Consider the following 13996-nt stretch of genomic DNA (forward strand, 5'->3'; position numbering starts at 1 on the left):
CCACCAAGGGCAGCGTGTATTAAATCTTTTATTTCAAATTCTCCAGCCACCAGAATTACCTTTTTAAAACTTTAGAATGTTATTTTAAGTTTAGTCTCTGCCAAAAAACTTTTCATTTAACAGTGAAGAGTTTGAAGGATTTTTTTTAAAGCTAACCCCTGTCAACCCCACCACTTCAAATCAACAACACCAACTAAAGCCCCTGAAATAACCACACAAGTGGAACATCAAGTCGCAACTCAATGCCAGGATTAGAAGTGTTATAAATACTTTCTGTTAGGAGATGTTTAATTGAAATGCATGCCATTGAAGTCTAAATAACAGGTTAAAAAGTTACCTACAAAAGAGCTCTTCAATAAGCTGGAAAAATAAAGATGGCTATTATCAAACTCTTTATTGATACTTGAATTTAAGAGTGCCAATCTGTTTTTCACATGTTGTATGCAAAAATACATTTTTAAAAACCTCTCAAAGATAATAACGTAGCCAGCAAGGCCCTAGTAGCCCCAGCACAATTTTTACTACAGTGATAATTGCAGGAATTAAATATTCAGTGTATCCCAAGGGCCAACAACTGCATGATTGCAGACACTGACATAAATGTGGAAACAAAAATGCACTTGAATGACTAACAACTGACAGATGTGCAAGCAAACAATAAACTGCTTGCTTTTAACAAACTGTGCTTCCACATCATGAAGAAGTTTCAATCTAGTCACAGGAGGAAAAATACTGTGGCTGAGAAGAGCAACCCAAACTCATCCAGCTGTAGCTTTAGCAGCTGAATCTCGGGCTGTATTCTATTGTATCCTGGACAAAAGTCGATGCTGCACAAAGGGAAAGTTCTATCTTCAATTTACTCAAAGAGAGCCTGAGTCAATAATGGGGCCAGATTATAAATGTGTGTTGTGTTAAAAAAACAAGATCTCACTGAAGAAGAAAAACATGAATGGAGGCAGACAAAGCACATGTGTGGCTGGCTCCATATCTCAGAGGAACAGAGAGCACCCCCATAGACTTTATCCTGGCCCACATTGATCTGCCTAGGTTTTCACTTAAGAACCAGACTCTAAACTGCTTAAAAAAAGGGCTGATGTTGACGTCAGATCTTAAGTTTGCTTTTACTAGATTGCGTGGATTTTAGTGCTCTATATTGAATTGTTTATGCTTCTGTGTGAGTCCCAGAATGTGAAATCATTCTTTTACTCAAAGTGTACCAGTTTAATAAATCAAACTAAAGAGATACTGGACTTTGCATGCTGAGCGGACATCCTGCCTACATTTGGTTATAATAGCTAACATGGAGCTATTGAGCTAATGGGTTTGTTCTGGGTGAAGCTGGCTCAAGCTTTTCCTGCTGTCGGCAACCAGTCAACAGGCCTAAGCGATATTGTCTCAAATTGATTTCATGGTATTCTGTATAACAAAATTAAAAGAGCTTAAATTAAAATTAAAAGAAAGGAATCATCAAATTATTGCAATATTCTTGACCAATTTGGACAATGGACACTAGATTAAGCTATCAGTATCTAGATGTCCTTTCTAAAGCTGTTTTTTGGGCCAGTGACAGAAAACCTGCACTCGCCTAAAGTGCACTGAGGTTAGACACCTTGGTGCAATCTTGGACTCAAGTCCTAACTTTAGAAGTTACATTAGATAAATAACAAAATCCTTTTTTTAAAAACAGCTCAAAAACATTGCTAGTATCAGAGAGATGATATCACAACATGATCTGGATACTTAAACATGCTCTAATCTCTGGCAGGCTGGACTACTGCAATGGATTATTAACTGGTCTGTCAAAGACGGCAATCAGACAGCCCCAGTGGATACAGAATGCTGCTGCCAGGGTTCTAACAAGAACAAAAAAGCTTAGCTCAAACCTCCAATTCTCAGATCTCAGCACTGACTATCAATATCTCAGAAGATTAACTTCAAAATTCTCTTGCTTGCCCATAAATTACTTAATGGGTAAGGGCCTAGATATCTGTCAGACCTATTGACCCAGTACCTTCCAGGCTATACTATACTTCCCGAATAAACATGGTGAAGCTGTATCTGGTGTTGATGCCTCTCAATAGCCTTCAGAGCTGGGTCTGGAGACAGTGCTTACTATTCTTAAATCCAAGCTAATAACTCTCCTGTTTAACAATGCTTTGAAACAAATATCCTCATCCTCGTTGCATTTTATTCTAATTGATCCTCTTTATTCTATTGTTTCATCTTGCAGGTTTTCACTGTTTTTAACAGCTCTTTCTTTCTTTGTGTTTGTTTTGCCTCGTCTTGCCATGTCTTGTAGCATGTGAAGACAGCGTCTGGCTTTTGCAAATTAAGAAAAATTAAAAATCCCATCTTTTTTTGTCATTAAAAGTTTAGACTACCTCCAGAGTGATGAGTTTTGTGGATTTCTGGAACAGTGCCACCTCAATTTCAGGGGACATTTTTGGAAACTGCTAAAAGGTTCATGGGCACAGGCTTCATATAATGAAGTGGTGCATTTAAATGAGAGAAAGCTGAGGGGCTACGAGTACTCTTCACCCAGATCAGTAAACAATGAGGGAAAGGAAAGGCTAGACAGTGAAGAAAAGAGAGAGGACAACCAGAAGAGGGGAACAAGATCCCAGAGGGGGAGTGAAAAAATAAGGGAAACTGCCTTGAGACCAGACCTGCAAACCACCTGCAAACATCGGAAGTTTTAAGAGAGGATGAGATTAAAAAGGTTAGCAGGTAAAAATGGCAAAGAGCCACAGAGGGAAATGAAAAGATTGCAGTGGACCCAGTGGTGTATTGGGGATGCAAGAGGAAGATGCAGTTATAAAAAACCCCTCATATACAGCATGAGTAAAGCAATAAGGAAGCAAAAACAAGAAAAAAAAATGGCTGTATTGGGAGACTCATTTTAATTTTGTAATTAAGCACAAATACCAGAAGGAGGACAGTTTTTTGAAATGCCAAGTGGCCTTAAGATCTCAAAAAACACATGGTGCTGTACTGCCAACAAAAGCATCCCCTCGCCGCAAACACTGGAATCAATCTTCTGGAAATAATAACGCTGGTGGTTTTCTCCATAGTAACCATGTTGCCAGAAAAGGCTGTAGTAAGGTGTGCCAGTGGGCAGGTTCTAACAGTATGGCTTTGAGGCAGTGAGCAGGCAGAGTGGGTTGCACCCAATCCAGAGATAACTGACACAAAAACCTAATGTGTTCACAAATACCCATACCCGCACACAGAGAGGGAGAATGAAGAGAGCAAGCAGCAACTAAATACACAGAAGCAACCAAAGCTGTCAGGATTAATTATTATTTTTTCAGAGCTGATACTGATACTAATATTAGTAGATCATGACATCAAGTACCAATATTTGGAACCGATATTCATTTATTACGGTGTACAAAATGAACTTAACATGGAAAAAAATGAAGGAAAATGAACAGTTTAGCCCTAGCTTCTCCAAATGAGAAACGGCACAGAGCAACACAGTAGCAGCAGGAAGTGATGCAACACACTTACTATGTTAGTGGCACCCAGGATAAAATGCTGATTCGCTGCTACACATGTAACAGCTGGCCAATCAGATTGTATTGCATAAAGGAATTTTGCTCAGACTGTGGAGGGTGGAAATTAAGCCAGAGGGGACAACACACTTTGCAATAGAACCAAAGTACCAATGGATTATTGGTAAAATAAAATGTTGATGCTGACAATCAGTGAAATGCCAAACATCGGCGTCAATAATTGATCTAGCCGATAATCGGTCGACCTCTAGGCTCACACCTAGTCAGGATACTAGAATTTAAACCTTTAATACAAAACTAATGAAAAAATCTAACAATATCGATGCCTATTTAGATACCATAGAAACTAAAACTGATGTTCTAGACGACCGTTATTTGGTCATTTCTTGTATTTACCAAATATACAAGCAAATTTTCCAACACTAATCCCACTAATTTATTCACAATGTTTTAGTGCCATTACTGTAATTGGAAATCTCTGTATATTTGTACTTACTACATTTTTAAAGTACCTATTAATGTGTAAAAACAAACAAAAGCAAACAGTTACTGGCTGCAATATTGGGATCTGGGCCTGATCTTACTTTTTATACAATAATATGCTCATTTGACCCAAAAATGTATTCTACTTTAGTTTATGTGGAAGTTAGACCCCCTAGTGTCTATCCATAAAAGCTGGCCCTTGTGCAAATGTAGCTGATGATCCCTGCTCTGAAAGATGCCAAAAGGAGGTGAGAACTGCCTTTTCACTGTCATTGCAAATTTCAATGGACTATGACCGCTATCTCTTTTGCTCGAGACAGCTTTTAATTAAAATTATTCAGTACATTTTGGTACAGATTTAATGTAACAAAGCTTGCGAGTGAGTTCAGTCAGGAATCTCGAGCCCAATGATTCGCACCTGACATGCATCTTGATCAAATCACATGACTTGCATCCTTCTTATTTAGTGGTTTATTTAAGCTACAAGATTTCTGGACATTTTTGCTCTCACTTTAACCCACTTTTACCCCAGCATACACATGTTGGCTCCAACTGTGGGGTTTAAGCTGTTAAGCTGCTCATCACTCTTCAAATTCTGCATGTAAAATAAATCTGTGAGGAGTGTTTAAGTGGGGGCCTGATGCCAAACATGTTATGTTGCCATAATAGATGCTTAAACAAACTACAATGTGAGATGACTGACTGAAATATTACTGCCATTATATCATTTGAAAAGATGTATCTTGAGAAGTATCAAAACAGGAAAAACTTTAAAAACCTTAAAAGCAACAGAAGGACAACAGGTTAAAGAAAATAAGGTACTTACTTGGCTGTGCATTCAAAATGTAAAAGATGAACAATACCAATGAATATATACTTACAAATTCTAGAAACATTGGTATTTCTATCTAGTTTAGAGATGCACTGATTGTGAAAATGCCAATGTTTAACTAGGCAAGATGCTGATGCCAGTGTTTTTCATTTCTTCTTTTGGTGTAACACGACTAGTATGCATCATTTCTTTCCCATTTGACAATAAAAGCAGATGAGAGTTTTTCTACCTTTGGTTCAGCAGCTAGATATACCAGAGGCCAACATAAAATTGATTGGATATGACAATTAAACACTGGTGATATCTTTTTATACCACATCACTTAGACGATGGCTGCTGTCTGTAAATGGGGCCAATATCGATTTATACTGAAGTTAGACTGATGCATCCCTAGTTTAACTGTTTGTAAGTTTTATGACAGATGTGAAAAGACTGCATGCATACTATAAGTCATACAAGCTAATACATAAACATGACAACTAAACACATCCCACAAAACAAATGAGTTGTAGCATTTTCAAATATTTTTTGTGCTTATTCAATTTAATTCAACTTCTTCACTATTAAATGAAAAATAATCTAAAACCAGTGCTCAATCTTATGAATCCACTCATTTATCTTATTTGAAAGGACCTCAGATTGAGGCAGCTGCTGGGTGTAGAGAAACAGCTGGGGCTTGCAAAATAAGAAAAGAGAACTTTTCTTCTAAATTCTCATGGGATCCAGCTATCGACATCTCATGCTTTTTTCCTCTATTGATTCAACAACAAAAGCTCTGCAGCCATGCTGTGCTTCTGCACCATGAATAAGAAATTACAGACTAAAGATTCTTACAACAATCAAGCTTACTGACATTTTTACTTCACAAACTAATTACAAACTCACATTCAAATTTTGTTGTACATCCTGGTGATATTAGTATTGTATTGGTAGTTATTTAATGTGTCTATTGATGAAGAGTGACTGATCCACATTGAAACGTCTGTTAGTCAATGTTCATTTACAAAAACAGTATTATCACATTTCCTGTGGAGTATGTCCAATTTCTATGGACATGCTGCTATGTATGTCTCCACAGGATAACTATCTTAATCAGTTAGTCTCTGTGAAGATTACACATTTTTATTTAAAGAGGAAAAAGAGTCTGCATGAGATGGAGGAGGGAGCAGCAGAAAGGATGACAGAAAGAAAAAAAAACCAGGATCGATACTAGGGAGTCTTGGGGCCCTCATCCTGAAAATTGTGGGTTTTTATCATGCAGCTTAATGATGTTTGGAGGAAATGGTGCTGCAAGAGCAGGAATGAATCAGGGCAATGTTTTCCAATCAATCTGTATGAAATTTAATATTCTGAATTAAGTACAAATACACTTAAATATACACAGAGGATAAAAATATAGACACTGCATTTCTCAGCTTGACTTTAGCCAAGAGCAAACACTTTGAATATTTCATAGTGGATGTGCTTTAGTGCCAGGTTGCTTTTATTACTGTGTTTCATATGTCAGTTTATCATTATCTGAGATGACATCAAGCTAGTGCTGGGCAATTCATCAAGTTTTAATGTCAATAACAGTTTTGGCTCCCCATGAACATGAAAACATGATTATGAAGATTCAATTTTTACTGCGTCACATGCCATGTTTGGCCCATTTTGTCCATAAGTTATGTAATGTGTGGTAAATGGACCGCACCCCTCCTTACTTTATAGTAGGGATGCACAGATGCAGCTGTTCCACATGGGTATCTGCCCATATCTGCCTTATTTACAAACAGTGTCTATCAGCCAAACGATATATCAGTTACTGGTGTTTAACTATTGTGTCCAATGAATTTTATGCTAGCATCTTGTTTATCGACTGCTCAAGCGAAATACTTATTTTTCCGGACAGAAAAAAGCAACCTGTCAGATAAAATGATCTGATTCTGTAGTGAAATGTGTAAAAAAATGTTGGTACACTAGGAGTTAGGGGAGTGAATCTCTCCTTCTCAAGATGATTCGATTTGAATCTTGATTCACAGGCTATGATTTGATTCACTGACATCTCATTACAACACAGAAAGACTTGGTCCCATCCCCACCAATCTGGTTTGATTCCATCCGGTACAAAATAATTATGGAATTAAAATTACTTTTTACTCTAACAAAAATTTTAAAAAGAGGAAAAACAAGATAATTTCCTAATTTCTTAAGTGTCATTGAGCTTATTTATAACATAGACTAAATCCCATACTGCAAACATTATGAAATTATGTTTAAGAAAGTTTTTATCACACATATGCCCAAGTATTTTACTTTGATGGTTGATTTGAAGATTACTAATAAAATGAGTTTTTACTGGTCCATACATTTTTGTCCTTCTCTACTTGTAACTTGTATTGTAACACAAATTAAAGCTAATTTAAAAAACAAAAGAAGATTTGGATAGACAGAACTCTGTGTGTCTGCTAGCACAGGAGAACAAAGGATTTTATCATATTCACTTTTTTTCTAAAGCGTATAGATGGGCAGAAATTTCAAAAGTTAGTTGTCCTTCATATTAAGTCCACATGACATGATTTGTGAGGTGCAGAACTGTAACTGAAAGACGTTTCGGCACATCCAGCTACCCATATGCAGCTGCCTACAGAGCTCCTACAGCTAACCTAACACTTGTAAAAGGTAAAAGGTCACTGTGGGTCACACGAGATTACATACGCTGAGCCACAGAATGGCCAAAATGTGATAATAAGCTGCAGAGGCTCAGGCCTTGTCCACATGAGACGAAAACATTATATTTCAGTTTCGTTTTGAAAAAGTTTTCAGTAAATCGTTTCAGGAAATGTCTAAGCACGGAACCACTGAAAACGACTGGAAACACTGTAGTATATACGCCAAGCCTGTACGTGGCGCTGTAACACTGCCACAGAAATGCACCAAAAGAGAGAAGAAGATCACAGAAAACTGACAAAAACGTTCTTCTAGTTGCCCTTCTGATTGTTCTCCGTGTTGGATTTAAGAACATATGGTGTATGCTGTTCGCAGTGGAGGTAAAGGAGCATTGGATTTTGCTGTAAAAGTCATAATTAGCTCAATAGCCTCTGCAGCACAAACACACCCCAATTATCCGTCATTGTTGTTTTGGTTCGATATGCTCATGCAGGGTAAGTGGCCTACGCTATGTTTAACGTAATCGTTTCAAGAAGATGCGGTTGGCTCTCCACACGCAGACGAAACAGTAAGTGTTTACAGATTTGTTCACTCTGGGACCAAGTTTCAAAAAGTAGCGTTATGTCACGTTTAGTTTAAAAAGTGAGAAGAATAAAGAAAACAGGAAGGAAAAAAAAACCTTGGTGATGCCTGATGTTTTAGCTGCATGATGTGTTTATTAAGAAACTTTATCACATTTCATCACTGATTTACACCAAGAAAAAAGAATGACCCCAAATGTCCACTGTGACCTAGATGAGAATGCAATGTTGTAACGAAATATATCTCATACGGTTATGTGAAACAATCTATCTGACTTGTCAGGTTACAAAGTTTTAACAGGCCCTATTTAATAAACTATCCAGTGAGTTATCATTATTCTGGTTCATATGGAAAAATCTTACTTTGAATGCCTAAGAGCATTATACTCCCCTGGGATCTGCCCCCATAGCAGTGCCCCAGCTGGGCCTGGACCCCTGGTTGGGAGCCAGTGGCTCGAAAACCAACATGTCATATATCAAACGATGTCAAATATTTGTATTAACTTGCTCTTATTCCATACTGAGTAAGTACATTTTGATATTAATATTAATGGTGTTTACATGGGGGATTAAACGGTTGCAGAAAAAATCCTGCATTTAAGCGTAAATATTCACAGCCAACGTTTAGGCAATAAGACAAACATTCTGAAATTGACTGGAGACCACAGTCTGATAATACCTAAAGATCAGTAGTTTAGGAATCTAACTCTGTCTTTATGAATTCTCCTGGTAACATTGTAATATATTAGCACATCTACAGTCTCTTTCTATCAAGATTCGTTAATGCCAACGGCAAGACTTCACAGCTTTCATCCAAAGAGGCTTCCTTCTTTTTCTCAAAAAGTCCTTTGAGGAGTAGAATATAGCCAATACTGGCAGTGCAGACTTTGCCTGTCTGTCTGGTGCATAACAGTGTGGTATGGGCTGAATTCTGACTATAGAAATGTCTCAGGATGGGTATGCACAGGAGAAAACTACAGGCAGACAGTGAAATGAAGGACCACAGAGAAAGAGAGAGAGATAGAGAAAGAGAAAGAGAAAGACACTTTGATTCTCCATTAAAGAGACTATTACCCTAAATTATCACTAAACATCAGCAAGCTTAAGAAACAAATTTTAACACGCAAAGACTCACACAAAAGAACATAAATACCTTCTTGATGCAGTCATGGCAAATGGAAGTGCAATAAAAGCATGACACTACACAACACAACATAATCATCCAGACAGAGCTTGCTTTACAAATCTCATTCACATAGAAAATAATCAAACTCTCCTCACCCACAAAACTATCTGCCCATGGACATTCTTAAAAGCATTGGTGTCATTTCTTTACCGATGTAACACTAACTCAATCCTGCAGAGCTGGGGCAATCTCACAGAGCCACCATGTAAGTAGACTGCAGAGAGAGAAAAAGGCGAGGTATATTTCATGTATTTATTTTGTTACATTTCATGCCAATACAGCTCATTTGGATTGAATTGGATCCACAAAGAGAAATGAGAGAAAAAGGGAGAGAGAATTGGCCAGCAGGTGCATGCATCACACAGTTGGCAGGGAATCATGTGCAGCAGAGTAATGAACAATGGCAATAGAGCACATTACATTCTACTGAGCACAGAGCGGGGATCTGTTTATGTGTGTTTGAGGCTGTGATGGTATGAAAAACAGATAATTTGCTGCAGTAATATTGAATTTTGGAGGAATATATTGTGTAATTACCTAGTACAAGGGGTACTGGTATAAAACCACCACCTGGAGATGACCTGTTGCCCCTGCAACACAAGGGAAGTGTTTTCCTGCAGCATGTACTATAAAAACTGACTGCAGCTGGAGCAGACAGTGGGAAGCAGGCTGGTTTTACTTTAGATTAGGAGTGGTATTGAGCCTTTAATAGAAAGTGACAAGGCAGATGGAGGGATACAGTGAGAGAAATAGAAAGACACAGGGGACACTGAGAAAGGAACTGGCATTCAATGTCTAATCCACACAGTGGGTTGGTTTGGTGTGTCAACACCCACAGAGCTTGCCCATCCTCATAACCACAATGATTCTGACACTTCTCACTGAGAAAACAGCATGCAGTTAGGTCTATACCCAAGTATCACACCCCTGTGCTGGCACAAAAGTACTATTTAAAAGTAAAAGAAAGACACTGCAGAAAAAATCAGGAGGAAACTGACAAAACAACCCTTCTGTGATCGCTTATAAAATGTGGTCACCAGAGAAAGACAGTCTTGACGATGTTTACACTCAGGCATGTTTTCCCCAAGAGACTTGAAAAGGAAGCTGAATCAAAGAGAGTGATGCTGCAAATGCGTAGAAATGTGCCAAGATGAGGCATTTCTGAGCACTGAACAAATAATCTGATATGTGATGATCCCATAATCACATTAGTGATCAAAATCCCATTACCTGCCAAAAACACATCAGCCTCTACTTTCTTCAAGTGCCCTGTAACAACCTGCAGTAATGGAAAATGACTAAGTTGTTTACCCCTCGGTCTTACCTAACTCATACTTTTACATAAGCCACACTGCTGTCGGGGTACAAACACTGCACATCACCTGAAGTGTATATCATCCTTCTCCGGCAGCAACCACTATGGGACCAGCGAGTAAAATAAAACTTAGCTGTGTCCTCTGTGAAACAATGACTGAGGATAGACTCCCACAAAATCTAATTCCAGACAGTGGATAATACTAAATTTTGCCCTTCCAGCCATCCAACGCTCATGCTTTTTGGTCCATAATACTATGCTCCATTAGCCAACTTCCTCTTTTTGTCTCCCACACGCCCTCACAGGCATTTTTCTACCACCAAATGTCTCACTTGTTACATTTTCTTATTTTACAGATGGAAATCTGTCATTTATTTCAATAGTTTAACCTTTAATTATCCATCCCCACCCTCTCTACGCTCACAGAAATATAGATGAATATATATCCACTGCCAGGATACGTGCCACTCAAATAAAAACTGCAAAAAAGAAGCTGCAGTCTAGCATATCTTCAGGGTGAAAAACCACATCTGTAAAAGCGACAGACATCTTGTGGGCTATGGTGTCAGGCACCAGGAACCATGGGAGGGTACTGTAGGTTGGCTGGGATAACGTGGGAAGGGTGTTTTTTTTTAAAGAAACCACATTGTGAAATATGGCTACGCTCCTCTTTCACGCTCAGGGACCCCAGTGACTTGATGTCACATCTCACATACTCTAAAATGACAAGCTGCCATATGGCATCAGATTTTCAGTAACAGACAGCCGTCTTAGAGACTTGTGCCTGTGGCTAACTACAGCTCGACTCCTCTGATGCAATCACTGATTAGCAGAAGGGGAAAAATACAGCTTCAGTTCTTCACATTAATCTGGCGGTTTGTCTGAGAGAAAAAGGGCAGGAGATGTCTCTGTGGTTTGCGTAAATTAGGAAGGAGAGATAAACAGAAGAAAGGCAGCCAAGGTTTTTTTTTGGAAAGTGATCACAAACAAGGGATATGAAAGAAAGATAAATTGCTTCTTCTTTTTTTTCTGCTCCTTATTGATGTGTCCTTGGATGATTGTCTAGAATATTCAAGTGTGTTCAGTAGTGAGCAGAATATTGAACATTTCATTTTACCAAAATCACTAAAACCTGAGATTGATTTACTATCTAAGAATTCACCCAAGCAATTAAGATTAAACGCCTGTTAAGGGCCATTACACCTAAGTGCATGCTTTCTTTCTCACCAGAACAATAGTTTTAGACGGTTGGAACAACAGCAAATATCCAAATCGATACTAAATGAACTCCAAACTCAAGCAGAATGGAAGACCAGCCAAGGCATGGATACAGTTTAATATAATCGACTGGACAGAAAAGTGCATCTAATAATGACACACATCTAATCTCATCCAACCTGACATAAATCCATGTGACAACTGTTCACTACGATAAGAAGGAGACTAAAAACATCTAGCTTTGCACTCCAGACAAAGCTTAATCTTTGACATATAAAGAAAGCAAAGATAAGCCCAAAATTAATTCTGAAAAATCTCTCGTTTAGAAAATCCTCTTTATTCGAGGTACGGAGAAGTGCAGTGGGAATATGCAGAACCTCCTACGCATATTCCTGAGGAGTAATCCAGAAGGCTGTTCACTGGGGTGTTCAGCACTCAGGCAGCTCCACAAAGATGCATGCAAATGAAGTTTAGTCTCAAGTGGAGCAACAGGGGGAGAGGGGACCAAGAAGAGACTCCCTGCATCCGCTGAACACAAACATGGAAAAGCTTAGACAGGAAAGCAGTTTAATATTCAAGGGACCTGACACTCCACTGAAAGGACTATAAGTCACTACAACAACCCCCCCTCCCAATTCTTTACCTCGGATTACACTTGTTTTCCTTCCTCACATATGGAAACTGTGTTACACAACTTGCTTTATTAAAATGACTTGCAATCTCCAAAACAGAATCTATAGTAGGAGTGATAAAATTCAACTAGCTACATTATTATAAAATATAACAACCTTCCTTGAGACCCTAAAATAACAGCCTTATTATTCCAGTCTATTCCTAACACTACTCTGTAAACACAAGCGTCTGCCAGTGTATTAGGAAGCCATGCATGCCCCACTTTAGCTACAAGAAGTGGAGGAGGCCACACTTTTGCAATCCGCTACACAAACAGGATTGCCTGGAGGTGTTGTGTCAGGTTCTCTGATGCTCAGCTTTGATGTACAACAGCTTTGTAACATTGAAATTCACCTACAAGACTTAAGATTTATCAGGTTACAGCCCCACATGCAGAGATTAACATGTTTGAAGCTACAAACATGGATATTTACTTAGACATACAGTCAACTTACATTGCCGTGGTTGATAAATCCATGCTCTCTGGCGATGCGGTCTGCCTCCTCGGGCCCTCCCTCAATCTGGACAGCCCAAGCATTGGTGTAGTGCTCGGCAGCATCAGTCCACTTCAGCTCTGCTGTCAGAAGGACAAGGACTGCCCATAAGTGCAGCAGGACCACCCTGGCATCCATGAAAAGGAGAACGCTTCACTGGGTGGTCTAACTGTCCGTCTTCCCAGTGCAGAGCGGTACTGCTCTACCTCACAGCAGCAAAGTGGAACAGTGACCTGGAGATGAAAGAAGAGGATGGAGCTGTTAGAAACACAAACATGGCCTTCTTAACTGGGTCACTCTTGGGCTTGCATTACCTACTGCAGATACTACTCAGAAAAAGAAGCCCAAAAATAAACAGCACACCCACAGCTTTATCATGCATCATACTTTGCTCACTGTCAACTGTCAAACCAGTGAGAGAAGAAGACATATCTTCACAAATGTGCAACGCATAAATATCAGGTCAAAATAGACAAGGACTCTGCTGTAGTCTGAATTACATTTTTCAGCCCCCCTCATCTTTTTCCAACCTCTCATGGTAATGTATGATAATTATATGCACAAGGCATGTTCTGAAACACAGGACGAGCTAGTTGCATCACTAGCAGTAAAATATACTAAAACACCAGGCATCTGAGGAGAGTGCGTCTTGAGCGCTTCTACTATTTTAGGATGTTTAAATGTTTTATCTCGACCACTTACTTATTAGACCACAAAAGGTTCTGTCCTGCTGACTGCTGCTGACTGAACAGTTAAAAAAAAAAAAAAAAAAAAAAAAAAAAAAACAAGCAGGGTGAAAACGACCATTATAACAGCAGAGGTTCAAAAAGATCCCCTGACAGTGACATTCTGCTGGCTTTTCATTTGTAGCTCTTTTGCATCAAAGGGAAGGAGCATGTAAGTCAAACATAAAAAGGAAACCTTTGTGATAAGTTAACTGACTCTGAGTCAGAAAAAGATGATAAGGTGAGGGAATCTGCTAAATATATCTGTTCATCTGATAAGAAAAAAGAAAAGGGGGAGGTGAAATGGGGGTCCAGCACACCTACAT

General features: G+C 38.8%; 1 protein-coding gene across 2 annotated transcripts in view; it reads right to left on the minus strand.

The window, feature by feature from the left end:
* The window catches only part of furinb (furin (paired basic amino acid cleaving enzyme) b), a 133037-nt gene that overhangs the window by 105494 nt on the left and 13547 nt on the right, over positions 1-13996 (minus strand). For both annotated transcript variants that reach the window (XM_041794889.1, XM_041794888.1), the window contains one exon: positions 12907-13178. In XM_041794889.1, coding sequence (XP_041650823.1) covers positions 12907-13083 — 177 coding nt within the window. In that variant the 5' untranslated portion in view covers positions 13084-13178. The remainder of the gene's footprint in view (positions 1-12906; positions 13179-13996) is intronic.

The sequence above is a fragment of the Cheilinus undulatus genome, linkage group 9, assembly GCF_018320785.1.
Source record: "Cheilinus undulatus linkage group 9, ASM1832078v1, whole genome shotgun sequence".
NCBI classification, from domain to species: domain Eukaryota; kingdom Metazoa; phylum Chordata; class Actinopteri; order Labriformes; family Labridae; genus Cheilinus; species Cheilinus undulatus.